The following is a 22,297-nucleotide window of genomic DNA, read 5'->3' on the forward strand; positions in this document are numbered from 1 at the left end:
AGAGGGCGTTCTATGCCTGACTTCAAGATGTGGGTTTTTTTTTTTTTTTGAGATGGAGTCTCACTCTGTTACCCAGGCTGGAGTACAGTGGCACAATCCCGCCTCACTGCAACCTCTGCCACCTGGGTCAAGCGATTCTCCCACCTCAGCCTCCTGAGTAGCTGGGATTACAGGTGCGCACCACCACGCCTGGCTAATTTTTGTTTTAGTACAGACGGGGTTTCACAATCTTGGCCAGGCTGGTCTTGAACTCCTGACCTCTGATCTACCCACCTCGGCCTTCCAAAGTGCTGAGATTACAGGTATGACCCTGCCCTCCCCTCCCCATCTCTTTCTTTCCTCCCGCCTCAGCCTCCTGAGTAGCTGGGACCACAGGCATATGCCACCATGCCTGGGTAATTTTTTTTAATTTGTAGAAATGGGGTCTCCCTCTATTGCCCAGGCTGGTCTTGAACTTGAGCTCACGCGCTCGTCCTGCCTCAGCTTCCCAAAGTGCTGGGATTACAGGCATGAGCCATGGCATCCAGCCTCTAATAGTTTCTTAACTGTCCCTAGGAGGCTCAGAAATCCTCTTAGGCCCAGGGGTGGGGATGAACACAGACACCACACTCACTTCCCAGCCCCTGCCTCCCCCTGATCCCCTGCCAAGTACTCCGAGAGCAGGGCTGGCCTTCCCAGCAAGGGGGCGGGTGGGAAGGAGGTGAAAGCAGGTGTGTCTGGTGCCACCCTCACCTCCTCCTGGTTTACACAGGGTTTCCTGTCAGTGGCTTCCTATAATTCTCACCAAACCACCCAGTAAAATAAGAGCAGCCATTATAGCTATCCTGGAGCAGGTAAGGAGGCAAAGGCCCAAGAGGTACAGTGACCTTTCCAAGGTCCTACAGCTCGGAAGGGCAGCAGCTGGCTTTGAATCCAGCACTATCTGACTCCAAACTGTAGCTCCTCCCGCTCTGTCACTCTGAGCAACAGTGAGGGGGAGGGGAAAGGAGAAAGAAATGAAAACCTGTCCTCTGCCCACCCTCCACCCAGGGAGCTGGCCGGGCCTGTCGCAAACACAGGGCGGCTACAGGCGGGTCTGACACTCACCTGAGCAGAAGGGGTTGGTGGGGTTGAAGTTGATGGCAAACTCATGGGAGACCTGAAACGCAGAGAAAACACTGCTGCAGCCTCCCGCCCCCAAACCCAGACCCAGGCCACCACCCACTGCCAGGCCAAGGCTCCCTTGGAGAGCACCTGGCTCGTAACCCCCACCCCTACCCTCCTCTAGACCACTGATACCCCCGCATCTGCTTTTCACCTCCACTGCTGGGTGTGACGCACAGAGAGGCCCAACCACCCTCTCCTCATAGTGGAGGAAACTGAGACCCTGGCGTGTCACCCCAGGCTCTTCTGGGGACTGGGGCTGCCTATGCCCCATCAGTCCTCTAAGAGTCCTGGGTGGGACAAGGATTCCCCCGCGGGTCAGGGTTCCAGGATGCTCCCTCATCACTGCTACTGCTGGATGTGGGCTCTACCATTAGAGCACCGCTTCTCTGGGCTTCAGAGGCTTTTCCTACCTTAATAGTAAGCAGAGGGGCTTGGAGGGGAGCCTGCCTAGTGCCAGATAGCCAAACGGGGGTGAGCTGACAGCCCGCTCAGAGCTGACCTGGCGATCAGGGAGTGTAAGGGGCTGCAAAGGGGTCAGATGGGGCTGTCACAGGCTCCCTAGGGACTGATCCTGCTTCTCTGCCTCCAGGCCCAGCACCCAGCCCCGGAAGATCATCAGAGGCTGACCTGGACGCTCTGGGACACTGCTGCATCCATCACATCTGGCTGCTGCTGCTCGCATGGCTTCAGGGTACAGGGGGACTCATAACTGGCCCCGTTCAGGGCTGTGGGTGAGACTGCAGTGCCTGCAGAACCCAGGCCTCGGAAGATGCTGCAGAGCTCAGATGGGGGACAGCCCCTCCTTTCTTCCCTCCCCTGCAGCCCCACAGCCCCAAATTCCCCTCAGCCTGCTTCCTACCACGTACTACATCCACATTCAGTGCTGTGCAGGGATCCCCTTACTCCTTCCTCACAACGCCCCAATGGAAGGGCAGCTGTTATCACCTCATCTTACGGATGACAAACCTGAGACACAGAGTGGACTAGAATGTTCCCACATTTCCTGGCGGGCAGAGCTGGGACTCAAACTGAGGTCAGGCTGCCCCCAGAGCTCACGCTAACCTCCAAAGGCATTCCTCCCCCAGGGATTTTCAGTGAGGAGGGTGGAGGGGTGCCCAGGGCAAAGCGACCCCCTCCCCGGTCCTCAGCTGCAGAGGACGGCTTTTGTCTGGGCACAGACAATCCTAGACAGACCCTTCAGCTCCAAGACACAATGACGGGGGTGCTGGGAAGCTCTCCTGCATCCAGCGTCCCCATTTAACAAATAAACCGAGGCCCAGAAAAGGGAAGCCAGGCACCAGAGCCACACAGTCGAACAGGCCTGAGACCCAGTGCCCTCCCCTCCCCTGGGGGTGGGAGTTGGTCCTACTCCTGGGGGAGAGGGCAGGGACCCAGCAGTGGGGTTCAGTCTGGCCTTCCTGGCAGCCCGGGGGTGGGGAGGTAGTGGGAGGATTCCTCCCTGTTTCAGGGAATGGGGTTTTCTGTTCTTTGCTGTCCACTTTAGGTGCCCGGCACAGAGCCAGTCCTCTGGTGTCCCTCTTGGGTCCTGTCCCTGTCCAGGGTCCCCTTCACCCTGTCCCCAGTCTGGGTTCCAGGTTTGGGGGCTGGAGGTCCCTGTTGCCATGGAGATTTCCTGAGCCTCTACAGAGATTACCAGGGGGGCTTGTATGGAGGGGCTGAGAGAGAAAATGGTTGCCAGGGAAACAGGCCTCCCTTGGGCCAATGACTTCCCGAAAAATCAGATTTTAGGAGATTTTAGAGACCACAGTGGGAAAGCCCCCTGCTGATAAGGGTGGAGGAATATTTTGCCTTCTCAGGCCCCCCACTCTTCATCCCCACTCTTCCCCCCATCTTTTTTGGGGAGGGCCCAGCCTTGCGGTCATGGGGGCCATGGAAGGTTATCCATCCACCCCAGAGGCCCCAGAGGTTGCCTCCTCCAGCAGCTCCATTTCATAGCTGGAAAGAGTGAGGTTCCCAGAGGGCCAGGGAGTGCCCAGGTCACACAGTGGGGCCTGGGGACAAGTGTCCATGCTACCAGCAGTGGCAGCTCAGCCCCTCCCGTACTGGCTGCCCTGGTTTGCCTGAGAAAAGTCATAAACAGGACAAGTTCCTGGAGGACACAGAAGCTGATGAGGGGCCCCTGGGGACTAGCTGCCTGCCACAGGCCTTTGTCCTCGGACTCCCTGTTGCCTTCCGACAGCCAATGGCCCTGTTCACCCAACCTGGCCTGCCTCGGCCCTGAGGTCAGGGAATTACTTCAGGCTCAGCTCCCTGCGGCCCTGGCTGAGGCAGGTGGTGGAGGCAGGGGGTGGGGCATGGAGAAAGCCCAAGGGATCTCAGAGTGACTGTCCTCTCTGAGCCTCAGTTTCCCCACCCACAGAGTATGCTCCCTCTCCCCCCAGACCTTTGCACACACTATGCCTTCTGCCCAGATCCCGTTCCTCATCTGAGTAACTCTGCTCACGTTGAAGGGCCAAGACCTCATGCCATCTCCAAAGGGAAATGTGTCCTGAGCCCCTCAGCCACTCTCTGGGGCAGGATTCCTCTCTGGGCTCATCTGGGCCACCCTCAGGGAGAAACTGAGGTCTTGAAGGCAGGCAGCCTGGTTGCATGCTCCTTTTGGCTCCTTCTAGCTTCCCACCCTCAGAGAACCAACCCCTGTTTGCTCAGGCCTGGGGCCCCAAATCTGGGCTGGGTCCCAAATTCACTGTCAACAAACAACGGCAGTGCACACTGCAGGCCAGGTGCTGGGATGCAGGCAGAAGGAAACCCAGTGCCTTCCCCAGGCAATCACAAACAAGTCACAGAGTTCCATGAGGGCAGGGATCTGGGCAGGAGGAAGGGCCCCCATGTGAGCGTGAGCATGGCTCCCAGAGGGCAGGCCACTCCCCGAAATTCTAGGTGAAAATCGGTGACAGAAGCCCAGGAGAGGGAGTGCGGGCTGAGTGAAGGCTATGTGCAAAGGCCCTGAGGTGGGAGTGAATGAAGGAGCTTCAGGCAGCAGGAGTGAGTCAAGTCAGAATGCGAGAGAGTGTGAGGGGCCAGGAGGGGCCAGGCCTGGCGGCTCCTGTGGCAGCGGAAGGCAGGACACAGCATCTGTCCTTTCCTAGCCTGGATGCAGCATCTTTCTTGGCACCGCCGGGCACTCCAGCCTGGCCAAGCCCCGGCCTCCCCAGCATCGCCCTGTGACATTTACAAGGAGGCTTTTGCTCAAGAAAACATCTCATTCAGTTCTTTGAAAGCTGGCTGGTGTCCTAGCAACGGGCTCATGCTGGGCCCAGCCGCACCAGCTCGCCCTGCCCCCCCAATGGCATCATGTGGCCCAGCTTTGGTCCCATCTGAGGCGTAGCCTCACACCACAGGGAGCCAGGATGCCCACCTCTCCTGCCCTGGCCCTCGGGCCACTCCCCGAAATTCTAGGTGAAAATCATCCTCCCCAGAGAGGGCGGGAGGCAAAAATTCATTCTGGAAACAGCAATGCGGCACAGCAGGGCAGACAAGAAGGGGCACTGGCCGAGCGAGAGCCATGTGCAGACTTAGGAGCTCTCTGGGCTCACACCCCACGGGCTTCTCATGGGGAAGCAACAGACTCTGAGAAGAAACTTTAGAGTCCATCTGTCCAGTTGGTGAACATGGCCTTGGGCAAGTCACTTTGAGGCTCCAAGCCTCAGTTTATTGCCCTGTAAAATGGGGCAGCATTCCCTGCCCCTGTCCGCAGCGACTCCCCAGCGTTATAGCCTCTGTGCTCATTGACATCTCCATCTCTGAGCCACCAAACCACCCCTCCCCTGGTACCCGGGGTTCTATGAGGAGTCCCCACCTCCTGCCCCAGGACTACCCACAACCACACCTCAGGGACCCCCCCTCAATTCACCTCCATGCCTCTCCTGGTTCCTCCTCAGCCTTTAGACCTGCTTGACCTGCCCCTTCACAGCCGGGTGACTTCCGTGCTGGCTGACTGCCACACTGATGTCTCCATACCCTTCTCCCCTCCCCGTCTTGTCTCTGCCATAATGGCCCCAGCTGTGGTCAGTGAAATGGGCAGTCTCTTCTCAGCCTCACCCCACTAGGCCCGGGGCAGCCTCCAACCCCACTCCCTCCTCCCCGAGCCCTGACTGCTTGGCTTCCTCAGTGATCGAAATGGGTTCATAACAGGGCCTACCTCACTGGCTTTGGTGAGAATTAGTTGAACCTGGTAAAGCAGGCAGAGTGGTATCTAGAACATTCTAAGGGACCAATAAATGCTGCTACTTATGGGTTTGCTTTCTGTGGGCTTCATGCTGCCCCTCCTTTGCTTCCTCCCCGCTCTGCCTGCCTGGCTCAGTCTCTGCTTCCTCTGCCTGGATCTCTCACGCAGCTGTTTCTTTTTTTATTTTATTAAATACATAAATTAATTAATTAATTTTGTTCTGTCACCCAGGCTGGAGTGCAGTGCACTCAGCTCACTGGGCTCCAGGGATCTTCCTGCCTCAGCCTCCCAGGTAGCTGGTATTATAGACGCCCACCACCACACCCAGCTAATTTTTGTATTTTCAGTAGAGACGGGGTTTCACCATCTTGGCAGGCTGGTCTCGAACTCCTCACCTTGTGATCTGCCCTCCTCGGCCTCCCAAAGTGCTAAGATTATAGGCGTGAGCTACTGCACCCAGCCAACTTTTAAATTTTGTAGAGACAGGGTCTCACTGTGTTGCCCAGACTGGTCTTGAACTCCTGGCTCAAGCAATCCTCCTGCCTTGGCCTCCCAAAGCATGAAATTACAGGCGTGAGCCATTGCGCCCCACCTCATGTGGCTGTTTCTCACTCCACTTGTCTCCCTAGTAATCTCATCCTCCCAGAGGTGGCACCATGGGTCGTGGCCCAGGTAGCCAGGTCTGTCTCTGTCTCCCCAGAGCCTGAACCTACTGACCCATCATCAACCTTTTTTTTTTTTTTTTTTTTTTTGTGACAGGTTCTCACTCTGTTGCCCAGGCTGGAGTGCAGTGGCGCAATCTCGGCTCACTGCAACCACTGCCTCCCAAGTTCAAGTGATTCTCCTGCCTCAGCCTCCCAAGTATCTGGGATTACAGGCGTATGCCACCACACTGGGCTGACTTCTGTATTTTTAGTAGAGACAGGGTTTCACCATGCTGGCCAGGAAGACCTCAAACTCTCTGACCTCAAATGATCCGTCTGCCTCAGCGTCCCAAAGTGCTGGGATTATAGGCGTGAGCCACTGTGCTCAGCCATCATCCACCTTTCTTCTGGGACTCCTACCTTACCATCTCCCCTGCCGAGCCTAGCACCCATCCCGTTCCTCATCTCGGTAAGCAGTACCACCCCCACCTCAGTGCTCAGTTGGAAATCTTGGTGACCTCTTCGGCCCACACTCACTTGGTCACGCAGACAGTCTTGGCCTCTGCCCTGAGTCTCCTTGCCCTCACCCCTTCTCTCCGCCCTCCACTCTGCCCACTCTCGCCCTAGCCACGCCCCACTCAGCAGCCAGGGGAGGCCTTCGGAAATGCCAATCTGCTAATGAGCCCCTATGTGGTCCCTGCAGGGGTCCCCGTGGTCCTTTAATGCCCATGTCTGTCTCCACCCTGCTCACCTCCAATGGAGGGTCCATCACCCACCTCTGCCAGCTCCTCCAGCTCATCCCGCAGCCTTCGCACAGGCTGTTCTCTGCCCTGAAGGCTCCCCCTGTCCCACTGCCACCCCTAGTCACTCTGCTACTTCCCTTTCCCCTCTTGGCTTAGAGCTTGCCCCCTCCAGGAAGCCTGATGGCCCCCAGCTGGGTTGGGTTCCTTCCTTGGCTCCCTGCAGGCCTTCAGTACCCCCGCCTCAGCACCGATGCCACTGCCCTGTCTTTAGCGTTGCCAAATAGAATACAGGATGCCCAGTATGACTCAGAAACAGAAAACAAAAAACTGCATGTTCTCCCTTATAAGACGGAGCTAAACAATGGGTGCACACAGAACAGACACACAGCGGGGAATAACAGACACTGAGGACTCCACACGGTGGGGGGTGGAGGGATGACGGATGAAATGCCACCTACCGGGTACAACGTACATTATTTGGGTGATGAATGGAAAGTCCATATTTCACACAATACATCCTGGTAATACAACTATACTTGTACCCCTAGATCCAGACAAAACCTTGAATTTCAGATAAACAATGGATGATTTAAGTATAAGTATGTCCCATGCAATATTCAGGACATACTTATACTTTAAAAATTGTTTATCTGCACTGGCGCGGTGGCTCAGGTCTGTAATCCCAGCACTTTGGGAGGCTGAGGCCGGTGGATCACCTGAGGTCAGGAGTTTGAGACCAGCCTGGTCAACATGGTGAAATCCTATCTCTACTAAAAATACAAAAGTTAGCTGGGGGTGGTGGTGGGCACCTGTAATCCCAGCTACTTGGGAGGCTAAGGCATGAGAATTGTTTGAACCTGGGAGGCGGAGGTTGCTGTGAGCAGAGAATGTGCCACTGCACTCCAGCCTGGGCAACAGAGCAAGACTCTGTCTCTAAATAAATAAATAAATATCAATACATAAAAATACACATTGTTTATCTGAAATTCAAACTTAACTGGGTGTCTTGTATTTTGATTTGCAACACTGGCCATCCTGTCTGTCCTCCCCACTCCATAGGGGTCTCATGAGCAGAGAACCTAACTGTGCTGCCCCGTTACAGCCTCAGCGTCTGCCCGAGAATCAGACTTGAGACATGAGCGTGGCCTGGGGTGAACACAGGGAAGGCAGGGCAACAGGGCCCCAGCCCAAGATCTTTCCAGAGCAGATCCCAGAGAGACCATACACACAAACTCCATCTCAACCAAAAGGAAACTAACTCCGGTTTCACTTACCTTCCAGTCTGGGGGTAACTGGGCCCCGAATCCCAGAGCTGGAAACATCTTATCACTAATCAGAGAGAGAAGAGAAACACACTGTGAGACACCTGAGGACACCGCCTGACCCTCTGCCCAGGGCTGGGCGCACTCGGCCTCGTACACTTTCAAGGACAGAAAGGAGGAGCTCACCACCTCTAGAAAAAGCTGTTAGGATCATCTACCTAATGAGCCCAACCCACCTCCAGGGACCTGGTGAACCTGTGGCCTGACCACATCTATACCTGTGGCAGACACAACAATGGTACTTCTAACCAATGGGCCTGGGTGCAGCTTCTAGATCCTTCTCAAACTAAGACCCCGGCCAGCCACTAAACTAAGGTCAAAATGGAAGTAGAATGAATGTACTGGCTGTCTCCCAGCCTCCTGCTCATAGCTAGGGAAAACTCTACTAATATGAGAACCCTCCTGTGGCATTCAAGGTCCTGTGTCATCCAGCCCCAGAGCCTAGTCTCGTCTCCTTCCACCTGTGCCCCTTCACACCCCACTCCCCTAGCCCTGGCCACTAGCCACTTGCTATTCCCCAAACACACAGGGTACCTTCACATTCCAACTTCAATGCTGTTGTGCCCCCATCTGTAACATCTCTCCCTAATCTGTTTCCCCTAGCGAACTCCTACTCATCCTCTAAGGCCCAATCAAAATGGCCCCTTCTCTCTGTAGATTTCCCTGATACCCTACAATGCCTCTCTTTTTGTGCTCCCATAACTCCTGCTTCACATGTAAACTGGTCTCTCAGAACTCCAACAATTTCTTTCTTATCTTCCTCTTTAAGTAAGAACTCCCTGAGGACAGGGACCACATTTCATTTGCATACGCACTCAACATACATCTACTAAGGATCCCTCTGGCTGCAGTGGAAAGGACACACAGCTGGGGGCCAAGGCAGAAGCCGGGAGACTGATGAGGAAGCTAATGAAATGATCTTGGCAGGAAGTGTTGGTGGCTCACTCAGGCAACCAGAGCTCACTGGGGCCATGCTAAGTCTTAATGCCCATTAGACAGCTCAGTGATGGGCTGAATGGGCAGCTGGACACCTGGGACTCCACACAACCATGCTGATGATGACTTCCACCTCCCTTGTTCTGCATGTTGTACCTCTCTTAATGTGGCCTGGGATCACAGCCACCCTTCAGGCCCTGGGCCCCCTGGGAGTCAAATGCTGGTCCCTGGCTGCCCCTCTCTAGGAGGCCAAGTCCACATAGGGCTCCTGAGCCTGCTCTCATTCCTGCCAAATTTCTGGCACCTGCTCCTTCCTCCCCTGTTCCCAATGTGTCAGCCTCCTGGTCATTCTGACCTGGAGCTCCCAACTAGCATCATCTATGACAGTGATGTCATATCCTGTCAGTGGCTACACCTGCCATACTTTCACACAGCTTCCCTTCACTGGCTTTCCATGGTACTCACCCTGACCCAAAGGTCCCCAGGAAGCAAGGTCATGGGAGGAGGGTCCATGCATGCTGGCTGCTCCTCCGAAGTTCCCAACAGAAGTGAGACCATTAGGGAACTAGTACCAGGCTCAGGAACCAGAATGGCTGACCTCCAGTCCCATGATCTGCGGGACCTGGAACAAATTCTCCACTCCCACCCCAGGCCTCCCATTCCCTAGCTCTAAAAGCAGAGGATGCAGCAATAATGAACAAGTTTCATCTTCCATCCTGATTCATTTTCTTACTAGCTACTTCGTGTACTGTGTGGAAAACGATCCCAGTTTGAATCTGGGCTTGGCAGGTTAGAGTTCAGCAATTGATTAGCAATGTCTGTCGAGGGTAAAGGAATGGGTAATAACTGCACCTATGCCGTTTGCTGTCCATTCCTAGATTTGATGATTTCTGGGTCCCTTCTAGCTTTGACACACTGAGCTTCCCAGGTTGGATGGAACCCTGGCTGACCTGCAGAGCCGCTCTCCAACCTTACCTGTCGTAGTCCTGAATGATCTGCCCAACAGCCCAGATGGCCGACAGATATTCGTTGGTGCCCATAGGGTTGATATAGTGCAAAGAGGAAGGGTCGAGGGGATTCCCGTTGGAGGCTGTAAAGTCTATTCCAACCTGCAGAGTGGAGAAAAAGGCCACCCAGTGGGGCCAGAGACCCCGGCACCCTATCCCACTCCCAGGGAATAGGAGAGGTAGATGGGACATGGGAAGCCCACTCATCTCCCAGCCCTCCCCACAATATGATGGTCTGAAACCTAGAAACTGTCTGATTGTATCACTCCTCTGCTCTAATGCCATCTGTGGCTCTCTATTGCCCAAGCATAAAGTCCATTGCCTAGATGTGATGACATAAGACTAACGTACAGTCCCAGATTCCTTTTTCTCCTTACTATCCCTACCCACACATTCATCTGTTCCCATATGCAGGCATTTATTCATGAGCTTCCCTCCGCATGTAGTGCCAGGCTATCATTTCTCCCTGTTTAACTTTGCTCCATCTTCCAGGCCCAACTCAGATGCCACTGCTCCACTGCAACCTTCCCAGATAACCTCACCCTCAACCCAAGCCATCTCCCCATTATCCCTCAGACCATCAAGGGGCCTGGGACCTGGGGTTGCGTGGTAGAGCAGTGCCAGTCTCCCTGGAGGAGCCTGGCCCAGGGCTGGGAACAGCAGACAAGGCACATGCTTCACAGGGACTCAGGGCTGGTAGGCGGGCAGGGATTGGGGCTCTACCTGCTCTCTCAGCCCCAGAGAATCCCAGACTAATCCCTGGAGAAACGGCACAGAGGGGTGGGCAAGGACGACCCCTACCCAGCAGGGGAGGGTTAGAAGTAGGACCCAGGGGAAGATCTGGCTACATGGGAACTCAGTTCCTGTGGGGTAGGAGAGAAGGGGCCACCTATCCAAATCCTCGTATGGCTAGAGGGTCACTCCCCCAGGTCAGGGGCAACATGTCTTAGTCTTTAAGGGATCCCTGCAGGGACACAGCCTAGAGCCTGGCACAAAGGAGTTCAGTCAGTTTGCTGAATGAACAAACCCATGCAGGAGGTCCAGGAGGGCCTGGCCTCTCTGCAGGGGAGGGGGCAGTGGTGGGCAGCAGGGTCAGAGGTCAGCAAGGCCAGTCCTGTGACTTCATGGCATCCTGCGATGCCCTCCATCTCCCATTGGGATCTAGGGGTGGTGATGGGGAGCGGTGAGATAACATGGGGAGGTGGGCAGAGTGTGGCACCCCAGCAGCTTCCTCCCTTCTGGGACTGAGGCTCCCTTGGGGTGAGGAAGCAAAGCCAGGATGAATGGCCCAGAGTCTGTGGGGCAAAGACTGCAGGCCACAGGCAAGGTGGCAGCTCATTCTTCCAACGAGAAATGATGGAGCACCTACTGTGTGCCAAGTAATGTGTGATATGCTGGGGTTGAGTGGAAGCAAAATAAACAAAGTGCCCACACTTAAAGCACTCACGTCCAGTGCGACGATCAGGGAGAAGCAACAAATGCATATGAATCTTGGGGTGGCAAGTGACCAGAAAATAGGAAAATATGGAGGGCCAGGCCCAGTGGCTCAAGCCTGTAATCCTGGCACTTTGGGAGACCAAGGTGGGCAGATCACTTGAGCCCAGGAGTTTGAGACCAGCCTGGGCAACATAGCAAAACCTCATCTCTACAAAAAATGCAAAAATTAGCTGGGCGTGATGGCATGCACCTGTAATCCCAGCTACTCAGGAAGCTGAGGTGGGAGGATCAATTGAGCCCTGAAGGTGGAGGTTACAGTGATCTGAGATTGTGCCACTGCATTCTAGACTAAGTGACAGAATGAGACGCTGTCTCAAAAAAAAAAAAAAAAAAAAGGAAAAGAAAAGAAAGAAAATAGGAAGATATGACAGAAGAGCAGCAAGGCATTGAGGGAGGGAGGGCTCCCTGGAAGGTGACCTCCGTTACCTCCTCAGGCCTGAAAAATGGCAGGGGGGCAGCCATGCAAAGGTTCTGGGGAAGTGTTTCAGGCAGAGGGAACAGCAAATGCAGAAGGAACAGCAAATGCAAAGTTCTAAGACGAAGCAGAGCTTGGCGTGTTGGGCAAACAGAGGAACAGTGTGGTTGGAGCCCAGTGAGCGAGGAGGAAGGAGACTGCAGATGAGGGAGGCAGCGATCGCTGAAGGCCTTGTGGCCAGTGAGGAGGAATTTGTTTTCTTCCACCTACAGAAGGAGCGTAGCCACCAGACTGAGAGCTGTGCACCTGTGCTCTGACCTGTAGCTAAGCCCCAGCTCAGGCCCATCCAGCGGGACCAGACAGCCCACTTAATGCCCTCCTCACTGGGCCAGACACACTCCTTGCCCCAGGGAAGTCCTTCCTGAAGTCTATCCTAAGTCCCTCTGGCTGCACTAGTGGCCCTAGTGCAGCCAGGGTCAGGGAGGACCCTCACTGGGATGGGGGTGCAGAGGGAGCCAGAGGGGAGAGCCTTACGGTGAACATGAGCTGGCAGCCTCCCAGGATGTAGTCTAAGAAGGAGTAGTCTCGGTTTATCTGGAAGAAAGCAGATGAGTCAGTGGGCCCCCCTGACTTGGTCACACTCCCCATGGGGGAATTGTTGCTCTATGTCCTGCAGCCTTAGTAGGGACAAGGAGGTCAAAAAAAGCTGATGGGCCTGATCTAATTACAACAGAACCCAAATCTCTCTATAACAAAGCCATCAGTGCAATGGCTCCCAATGGGTGGGGTACTCACAGAGACCCCCACATCCCACAGATACACAGACACATGCTGCTTCCAGGCAGGGTCCCAGGGCCCAGTGTCAGTTACCCGACATAGAGTGTCTCAATTTGTCACTGTTAGGTACTTACCTTCTCCTGGCCCTTATTAATCTACCTTTTTTACAAAGAGAAAGAGCAGGCCTCCAGCTCAAGGCCTTCCTCTAGAAGTTGATCAAGCCATTAAGACTGTATTCGTTTTGATGGTCCCTGTCTCTTTTTGGCAAAGAAGCCAGACCTTTTAATTTTGGTAGAGTTCTAATAATTCCTTTCTAAATAAATGTATTTAAGGAAGGAAAGAAAAAAAAAGAAAGAAAGAAAGAAAGAAAGAAAGAAAGAAAGAAAGAGCGAGCCAGCCAGCCAGCCAGCCAGCCAGGTATAGTGGCTCACGCCTGTAATCCCAGCAGTTTGGGAGGCCAAGGCAGGCAAATCACTTGAGGTCAGGAGTTCAAGACCAGCCTGGTCAACATAGCGAAAGCCCGTCTCTACTAAAAACACAAAAATCAGCCAGGTGTGGTGGTGCACCTGTAATCCTAGCTACTCGGGAGGCTGAGGCAGGATAATCCCTTGAACCCGGAAGGCGGAGGTTGCCGTGAGCCAAGATCACACCACTGCCCTTCAGCCTGGGTAACAGAATAAGACTCTGTCTCAAAAACAAAAACAAAAAACAATAATGCAGGGAAGAAAGGCTGATTCAAAAAAGTAAGTAAGGCAGGTGCCAGAAATTGTGAAAAGTGATGTGAATGATGGAAATTTCAGAAACAAGGACCATCCATCGCGAGGCTGCAACCTGACATCTTGACCTTTAACAGAGCGCTTTTTTGTCGCGACATCACTGAATGCTCGTGTAAACCCCAGCCAGATGAGGCTCCAAATAAGGTTGGGGTCTGGGATCCACCCATTGGTGAAGAGCAGCGGCCAGACTCCTGAGTTGTCAGGCCCTGAGCCCAGGGCTCTTGCTGTCCTGCCCCAGGCTGCCTTCCTTAATGTTCTGCCAGATCCAGCAGTTATCTGCCCACTAGGTCTCCTGGCCCCCGCCCACAGCCTGGCCACTGCTGACATGAACTTCATTGCCTTTCTGGGCCTCAGTGGCCCTGGTTGTACCACGGGAGTCACAGTGACATTGATGCCAGCGAGGACAGGGTGCCTCCACCCAATGTCCTCTGCCCCTTGCAAGACCACCATGGGTGGTAGTGGCTTGCAATGACAATTCTCCCACCAGGACAGGCCCTGGAAGGTCAGCCCGTGCCTTCTTCGGCCTCCACACAGGAATATGAGAGAAGAGTAACCCCGGATATGCCCTGCCTCATGAATATCTCCATTCCACAGATGAGGAGACTGAGGCCCAGTGAGGTGAAGCTCAGAAGGCCATAGGGCCAGGATGTGGCAGAGCTGGGATTTGAACACAGGCCTCACTGGCTCCAGACCCAATGCCCTGTCTTTCCCTTCTGTGTGGCCTGAAACCTGGTCCCTGGCTCATGCTTGCCCGCACCGGCTCACCTTGCAGGATCGCAGAATGATGATGCCCGAGTTCTTATAGTTCTTCTTCTTCCTCTGCTTCTTGGGGTTGATGCACTCGAACTCCAGCTGGGCAACGCAGAAGAAAGAGACACTCAACTCGGGGCTTCTTTGTTCTTTGGGGACAGATCCTCCTTGTTGGCCCTATAATCCTTTCCCCAGGCTTGACAACAGGGGCAGTATGCTTCCTCCAGGGAGCCTTCCGGGATGTCCACACCCAAAAATGGCAGCAGGATCAGCATCTGACTCCCTCCTCCCTAGATAACGCATCCCCATCCTGTCCAGCTGAGGGCCCAACATCATGGGATGATGGATAGCTCCTGACTGCTCACTGTGTGCTGGGCACTTCACCCGCATCATCTCATCAATCCCCACCCAAATCCTCTGCCCCCACTGACAGATGGAGAAACTGAGTCTTAGACTGAATGTCTTGCTCAAGGTCATGCAGCCAGAAGGGGGATCTGAGCCCCAGGCTGCTTGACCCAAGACCCGGTGCCCCTTCCCCGAGCCCTGCTGAGGTCTTGGGGTTATAGTACATGTGCCCATCTCACCGGGATGCTGTCTCGAGCCTCACACATCTGTGACACTGAGGTCTGGAACTCGCCGATGAAGTCATGGCCCCCGTCATTGTCATAGTCGTAGCACATGACCTGGGGTGGGTTCAGCATGGTCACCCCAGAGCTGTCCCCCAAGAGGAGCTCTCCAGCCCCTCTCAACTTCCCAAGCAAACCCTCTGTCTTCTGTTTGGGTAGTGCCTCCCCTCAGCATCTGCCTAGCTGGCCTGGGTAGCTCCTGAACTGCCTCCTACAGGAAGCCTTCCGTGATGGCTGGGAAAAGAAGATGTGTCTGCCCCAATGATGGAGGCTGTACCCTCTAGTGCAGGCAACTCCACTCCTTACACACTTGGCAATTGGCTTCCCCTCTGTCTCGGGTTGTGACTCACCCAGCTTATGGCCTGGGGCCCTCTCTAGACATATTTTTTTCTGAGATGGGCACAGAAATCACAGCTCTATATGCTGTCTAACTGAGCTGCCATGGCCCTCCTAGGAGGAAAGCAAGGATTATTGTTCCCATCCCACTGATGGGTAAACTGAGGCCCTGAAAGAGAAGTAACTGACCAAAGTCTCGCAGCAACAGTAGCAGACCCAGTACTAGAACCCAAGATTCCTGGTATCCGACTTGGGAACCCCTGTCCTGACCTAGCTGTCTCCCCAACCCCATCTGCTCTAAGACCCAGCCCCTGGGGACCAAGAACTTTTATTTATTTGATTTTATAATTTTTTTGTTTTTGAGAAGGAATCTTGCTCTGTCACCCATGCTGGAGTGCAGTGGCTCAATCTGGACTCACTGCAAACTCTGCCTCCCGCGTTCAAGCAATTCCTCCTGCCTCAGGCTCCTAAGTAGCTGGGATTACAGGCGTGCACCGCCATGCTCGGCTGTTTTGTATTTTTAGCAGAGATGGGGTTTCCCGTGTGGGCCAGGCTGGTCTTGGACTCCTGACCTCCAGTGATCTGCCCGCCTCAACCTCCCAAAGTGCTGGGATTACAGGCATGAGCCACTGCACCCAGCCAGAGGACTGAGAGCTTTTAGAGAGACTGGTAATCACTGTCCTTACCATGCCACATTTGATTGTTTCCAAGGTGTTTCCCTAGCTAGCAGCTCCGCAGCCCTCTGGGGAGGGCAAGACAGTTTTGGAGAGGGGCTCAAAGGTGGGGGCCTGCCTGGGTACTTCAGGGCATCAGATAGATCCAGGATGAGGACCCAGTCTCCAGTCCTCCCTCCTCCAAAGATGGGGGTTTGTTCCATTTGTGTGAGAAAGAGCTTTCTACAAGGCATCCCCGGGAGCCTCAGATAGACAGGGAGGCTGGAGCTGGCAGGGTGGGGAGCAGGGTCCCTGGAGCCCCCCTCACCTGGATGGGTTTCTCCATGTCCCCATCACACAGGGACACCAAGGGCACTGTGAATGGCTTCCACACAGGGTCCAGTGTGTACTTGATCACCTGTGGGAGAGAGAGGGGTGTGGTGAGCTCAGGCCCTGGGCAGCAGTGCTCTGGGGTTGGGTCAGCCCAATAGGAACAGGGTGACAAAATGGAGACCCACAGCTACACTTTCAGAGACGGAAGCGAGCGTCCCTGTGGCCGGCAGGAAGCACGTCCCTCAGGTGCCACTGTGGGTCTTCCTGCACACTGCGCAGCTGTGACCGCACTGCCCTGTTCAGAGCTGTGGAGGGGCTGGACTGCAGGCCCACTGCTTAGAGACCCCTGGGCCCCCACGTACCCACCTCAGTCCTGTGGACCAGCATCCACTTGCCATCGTCTCCTGGCTTATAAAACTCCAGAAAGGGGTCTGACTTCCCAAAGAGGTCCTGGGAGAAATGGGAGGATGCGGGTCAGAGAGGCACAGCCTTGCCAGGTTCAGGCAGATGGGGGTGTGGCCCCGCTGCCTCCCCAGCTGGGTGTCAGGGTGGCAGCTGTGGGCAGAGCCAGCCTGGCCCCCTCCCCTCAGCCTCTGCAAGGCTCAGCAAGAGGCCCAGGGCAGCTGCAGCCCCCTGGGATCAACCAGGTCCCCCAGCAGAAATCTACCACCCTGAGGCTGTCAGAGCTTGTGCTCAGAGACCCCCAAGACCTACACCCTGTGTGAGTCAGAACTCCAGCACTTTAGATGGGCCAGGACTTCAAGAAGGCGCCTGTTCCCAAGGTAGGGTGAGGCCCCCAGCAGGATGTCATTTAAATCTATTTTATTGGGAATGTGAAAACTATCCTGAAACTATCCTGCACATGACATAAGGAATATCACGGCCTTTAAAAAATCATTTAAGGTTTAAAAAGGGCCACTTTTTGTATGTGACTCTATCTATCTATCTATCTCTCTATCTATCTATCTATCCATCTATCTATCTATCTTTCCTTCCTTCCTTCCATCCATGCATCCATCCATCCATCCATCCATCCATCCATCCACCCACCCACCCATCTATAGGGTCTCACTATACTGCCCAGGCTGGTCTCAAATTCCTGGCCTCAAGTGATTCTCCTGCTTCAGCTTCCCAAGTAGCTGGGATTACAGGTGCGAGCCGCTGCACCTGGCAAGTGTTACTTTAAAGAGGTTATATTCAAGTGAGGGAGACGGAAAATAAAATAAGTAAAGAAAGTATGGGCTAGGCACGGTGGCTCACGCCTATAATCCCAGCACTTTGGGAGGCTGAGGCGGGTGGATCACAGGGTCAGGAGAACAAGACCATCCTGGCTAACACGGTGAAACTCCGTCTCTACTTAAAAAAAAAAAAAAATAGCTGGGCATGGTGGCAGGCGCCTGTAGTCCCAGCTATTTGGGAGGCTGAGGCAGGAGAATGGCGTGAACCTGGGAGGCGGAGCTTGCAGTGAGCCGAGATCACACCACTGCACTCCAGCCTGAGTGACAGCGTGAGACTCGGTCTCAAAAAAAAAAAAAAAAAAAAAAGAAAAGAAAGTATGCTAGACAGCAGTAAGTATTAAGGAGACAAGCAGGAGAGGGTGGGAAATCAAAGACCAATTTCAGGGAAGGCCTCGTTGAGGAGGTGATGTGGGAGCAAAGGCTTGATGGAGGTGAGAGAGTGCCGTGTGAAAATTCAAGGAAGAGAGCATCCCAGGCAGAGGGAACAGCTAGTGCAAAGCTCCTGAGGGAGGAGAGTGCCTCGTTTAATTCACGGACAAGGGGCTAGATTTGGCTGAAGCAGAGTGAAGTGCGGGGAGGAGGGGTGAGGTCGGGGAGTCGGGGCACTGGGGACACATCAGGTAGGGCCTCATTGGGTAAGGACCCTGGCATGTACTTACACTATGTGAGATGGGGATGCCCCGATGAGCAGGTTTCCAGCTGTGTTATGAATACCCCTAAGGGATGGAACACCCACTACCTCAGAGGTGAAGGAATCCTAATCTGGACTGGCCAGGAAGGCCCTGTGCTGGATGAGTCCCTGGAATGTGATGGAGGTGGTGGCCCGGGGCCCCGGAGTGAGGCCACACAGCCCTGGGGCTGGTGGGGGTTTACTGTTCCCCTTGGGAGCCCCTCCTCTGCCCGCCTTACCTTCTTGTCCAGCCTCCTGCCCGCCAGGCTCAGCGTGATGACGCGGTTGTCAGACAGCTCCTGGGCAGCAATCTGTAAGGCCGGGGACATGAGGGGCTCCTCAGACTCCCCCAGCCTCCTGCCAGGCAGGATGGCACAGGGTGCCCCAGGAGCAATCCTCCAGGGTCAGGAGGGGGAAGGGAGGGGCAGTGCCAGGTGATCTTGGACAAATCCCTTGTTTTCCCCACACCTCAGTTTCCATCTTCTGGAAAATGGAGGAAATAACCCATCTGGAGATGAGGAATCAGGAAGTGGATCTATGCAAATCCGCAGGGCCCATGGGGTGGTGGGGGAAGATGAAGCAGACACCGGGGGTGGTCTTGAGTCCCGGGGAGAGGTTCTGGGCCAGAGAGCAGCATGACTGGCCTCCTCCTGCCTCTACTGCAGCCACAAAGAGCACAGCTTCCTCAGAACACCAAGGTGTAGCATCACAGCCACATCATTGTGCAGCTAGGGAAACTGAGGCCCAGGGGAGAAACTGAGTCCCATCAGTTCACATTGGTCATCTGTCCTATATGCATTCCCCATCAGCTATGGTTCCCTGACCCCAGCTCAGCCAGTGATGGCCTAGCTGGGTGACTTCAAGACTGCTGAGGCCCTCTCTAGGCCTCTCTCCCTCCCCTGCTGCCCACAGCAACACAAGTGGGCTGGGGCCTCTCGCTGGGGCCTCCTCTCCTCTCCTGCCTCTAGGATGGCCTCACCCAACACAAGGCATCCGGCCTTCTGGATCCACAGACAGAGGCCAGCCAGGTTGCCCGTTCTCCCCTGCCATCCTCCCACTGGGACTTGCTCAACAACCCTATAGGGTAGGTCCTATTATCACCCCCATTTCCCAGGGGAGGGGACGGAGGCCTAGAGTGGAACTGCCAGAAATGCTGGGGGTGATGGCATACCCAGCTGAGTGGGGTCTGTCTGGGATGGCTTCTAGGTGGAGGGAAGCTGCCTTGTGAAGGTATTCATTCATTCATTCATTCATTTAGAGATGGGGTCTCGCTCTCTTGCCCAGGCTGGAGGGCAATAGCATGATCATAACCCACTGCAGCCTCAAACTCTTGGCCTTAAGGGATCCTCCTGCCTCAGCCTTCCAAGTAGTAGTACTACAGGTGCAAGCCATGTACCTGGCCTGGAAAGGCATTTAGATGGGGCAGTTAGAACACCAAGAAGCTGGGGGAGGTTGTTTGGGAGGTGGCGACCCATGGGGCAGGAACACAGCAAGAGCCTGGGGTATGTTCAGGCTATGCTAAGAATTCATAGCATTTGAATTTGAACACAGGGCATTTAAGTGAAGGAGATTAAACACCAAGGCAGGAGAGCCAGGCAGGGTCTGAGGGGTCCTTCACAGCCTTGAACCGAAGGGTTGGTCAGGCAGTGGGGAGCCCTGGGAGGTTCCAGGGCAGGGGAGTAACGCACCGGAACACACAAAGGCATGGCTTCTCCCTCCAGCCTGGCCGGCTCCCCAGGCATCACATGGGCTCAGAAGCCAGCCAGACAACCCAGGGGACGATCTCGCTAGCTCAGCTGCCCGAGGGAACTTCTTCTCTGGGCCTCAGGGGTGCCCTGGCTTTTGGGAGTCTTTGGGGACCAAGGAGCTCATTTCTGTGAAGGGCCTGCGTATCGCAGGGGGAATTGCTGCGCATCGCGGGAATCGTTGCGCATTGCAGGAATCATTGTGCGTCGCAGCCACAGGCAGGGCACTGATGGGCAAGGCACTTCTGAACGACCCCCAGGGGAGGGCAGGCAGGGGCCAGTGCAGGGAGGGGGCTGCTGGCAGGGCTCTGGAGGCCTCCCCAGCTTGTCAGCCCCCAGTGCATCATTTGTGGAGCCAGGAGCCGGTTGCTAAGAGACCTGTTGCTAAGTTGTAAGTTGGGCCTTTTTACTCCAAACAAAGCTGGTGATTATCTGCCAGGGAAGCGGCCCATTGATGGGGGAAGGGTGTGGAGTGGGGGTGGAGGGGGTGCGGAGAGCCGGGAGGGGACTGGTACCGTAATCAAGCCCTTCCCGGCAGGCTTGTCATTCAGCAGCAGCAGAGGTCTAGTGATCTTCTTGCTGGAGACAATCTGGAGGAGAGAGGAGAAAGGGAGCTCAGTGAGGAAGTGGGGGAAGCCCCGGGAGGAAAAATCCTCCACCGGCGCCACTGGGCAGGGCTGCCTCCCGTCCTGGGCTGGCTGGTGACCTGCCTGAACGTCACTGTCACCCTGGGAGGTGGACAGCAGCCAATCTGGGCAGTGAGGAGCCTGAGGCCCAGAGAGGGTAAGAGACCTGCCTGAGGTCTCCGGCTGCAGTTGGACTCCCACTGCCCGGTTTGCCCCTAGGAAAAGGCATTTTGGAGACAACTGTGGGAGGTTAGCCTCCAACTCCCTTCTCCAGAGGCATTCCACAGACCCCACCTGCCTCAGGATATGATCTCTGATCGAGAGGCAAGCTCTGATTCTATGTATTTTCCTTTATTTTTCTTTTGAGACAGGTCTTGATCACGGCTCACTGCAGCCTCAATCTCCTGGGCTCAAGCGATCCTCCCACCTCAGTCTCCTGGGTAGCTGGGACTACAGGCATGCGCCACCATGCCTGGCTAACTTTTTTTTTTGGTAGAGACAAGGGCTCATTATGTTGCCCAGGCTGGTCTCGAACTCCAGCCTCAAGCGATCCTCCTGCCTTGGCCTCCCAAAGTGCTGGGATTACAGGCATGAGCTATAGAGCCCAGCCAACTCTATGTATTTTTATTGGTTTGAATAGGTAATACACTCACACAGGGTGCAGTAATCAAAACGACAGAGAGGAAAAGGGAGCCACATTGAAAAGTCGCCCTCCCACCTGTGTCTGCCCACTGCACTCAGGGGCCAGCATGGTTCATGTTTCCTGGGTGCAGTGTGAGTGTCATCCTGTGCAGCGGGGAGCACACACCAGAATGATCTAGTCCTGCTCTTGCGGGGGTAGTTCTTCTCCCCAGATCCATGCACCTGCTCTGTGCCCTGGGACTGTGCCACCTGGCTCTTTTGTCCTTTGACTTTCAGAGGTTCAGCCAGTTGAGGGGACAGGCAAGAGACGGGAGAGCAGGTGGCATGAGCAGTGGGGGCCCCGGTTTGATGGGAGCTTCTTCATTACTCTGGCTTCTGCCTAAGTTGCAGTCCAGAGGCCTCCCTCTATGGGCCACAGGTCTCACCAGGCCCTGGCAATGCCACTTCCTCACCCTGCCTTCCTTCCAAGTGAAGGTGGTCAGCTTTCCTCTGGGGCCAAGCTCTGGGTTGGTTTCCCCATCCCTTGTCAGTTCCCTGCCCTGTCCACAAGCCCTTAAGCTCTCTTCTCAGTTACACCACAGGGTAGGGACCCTGACTACTGTACCCTGCTTCTTACACAAAAAGTAGACATCGCAACCACGGCAGTCACTTGCTTTCTACATGGTCACCATCTCCTGGGAGGCCCCGGGAATTTCAGTCTCTACTAGGACCCTTCAAAGCATTTTCCATTTCATTCCCTCATCAACAATTTAGGCTGGGCAGAGCAGTCATCATAATCCCCAAGGGAAATGTGGGGAAACTGAGGCCCAGAGGGGGATGGGAGCTTGCCCAAGGGCATACAGCCATAAGGAATGATTGAGACTTGTGTCAGGGGTGCCTAGCCCTGCTTGCTCCCGGCCTCCAGGAGCTTACCAAGGACTGAGATGGATGGGGAAGTGTGGCCCAGAGAGGGAAAGGAAGTTGCTCAAGGTCACACAGTGAGTCTGCCATAAAGCAGGACTACTATGGGCGTCTTGGTTGCTAGTCAGATGCTCCTACCCCAGGAGGTCAAGACCACACCTGATTACATCTAACAACCAGAATCCCTGGCCACCTGGGGCCCCGGTCTCTTTGGCTGCCCCCCGAGAAGGGAGCTCTTCAGCCTGGCCTCAAACCCGCCAAGCCTGTTCCCCACTCTGCATCTGCACTTTGGGACCTACCCAGGAAGATGGGGCTATGGAAAGACA

The 22,297-nt window shown here is 54.9% G+C and overlaps 1 protein-coding gene across 2 annotated transcripts in view; it reads right to left on the minus strand.

The window, feature by feature from the left end:
- CPNE2 (copine II) overlaps nucleotides 1-22,297 on the minus strand; it is a 66,290-nt gene that overhangs the window by 11,882 nt on the left and 32,111 nt on the right. For both annotated transcript variants that reach the window (XM_011971858.1, XM_011971860.1), the window contains 10 exons: nucleotides 20,319-20,393; nucleotides 18,298-18,369; nucleotides 16,517-16,600; nucleotides 16,146-16,235; nucleotides 14,787-14,885; nucleotides 14,218-14,304; nucleotides 12,434-12,493; nucleotides 9,956-10,089; nucleotides 7,997-8,051; nucleotides 1,087-1,138 (listed from right to left, as the gene is read on the minus strand). In XM_011971858.1, coding sequence (XP_011827248.1) covers nucleotides 1,087-1,138; nucleotides 7,997-8,051; nucleotides 9,956-10,089; nucleotides 12,434-12,493; nucleotides 14,218-14,304; nucleotides 14,787-14,885; nucleotides 16,146-16,235; nucleotides 16,517-16,600; nucleotides 18,298-18,369; nucleotides 20,319-20,393 — 808 coding nt within the window. The remainder of the gene's footprint in view (nucleotides 1-1,086; nucleotides 1,139-7,996; nucleotides 8,052-9,955; nucleotides 10,090-12,433; nucleotides 12,494-14,217; nucleotides 14,305-14,786; nucleotides 14,886-16,145; nucleotides 16,236-16,516; nucleotides 16,601-18,297; nucleotides 18,370-20,318; nucleotides 20,394-22,297) is intronic.

Source organism: Mandrillus leucophaeus, unplaced genomic scaffold (genome assembly GCF_000951045.1).
Source record: "Mandrillus leucophaeus isolate KB7577 unplaced genomic scaffold, Mleu.le_1.0 Scaffold125, whole genome shotgun sequence".
NCBI lineage: Eukaryota > Metazoa > Chordata > Mammalia > Primates > Cercopithecidae > Mandrillus > Mandrillus leucophaeus.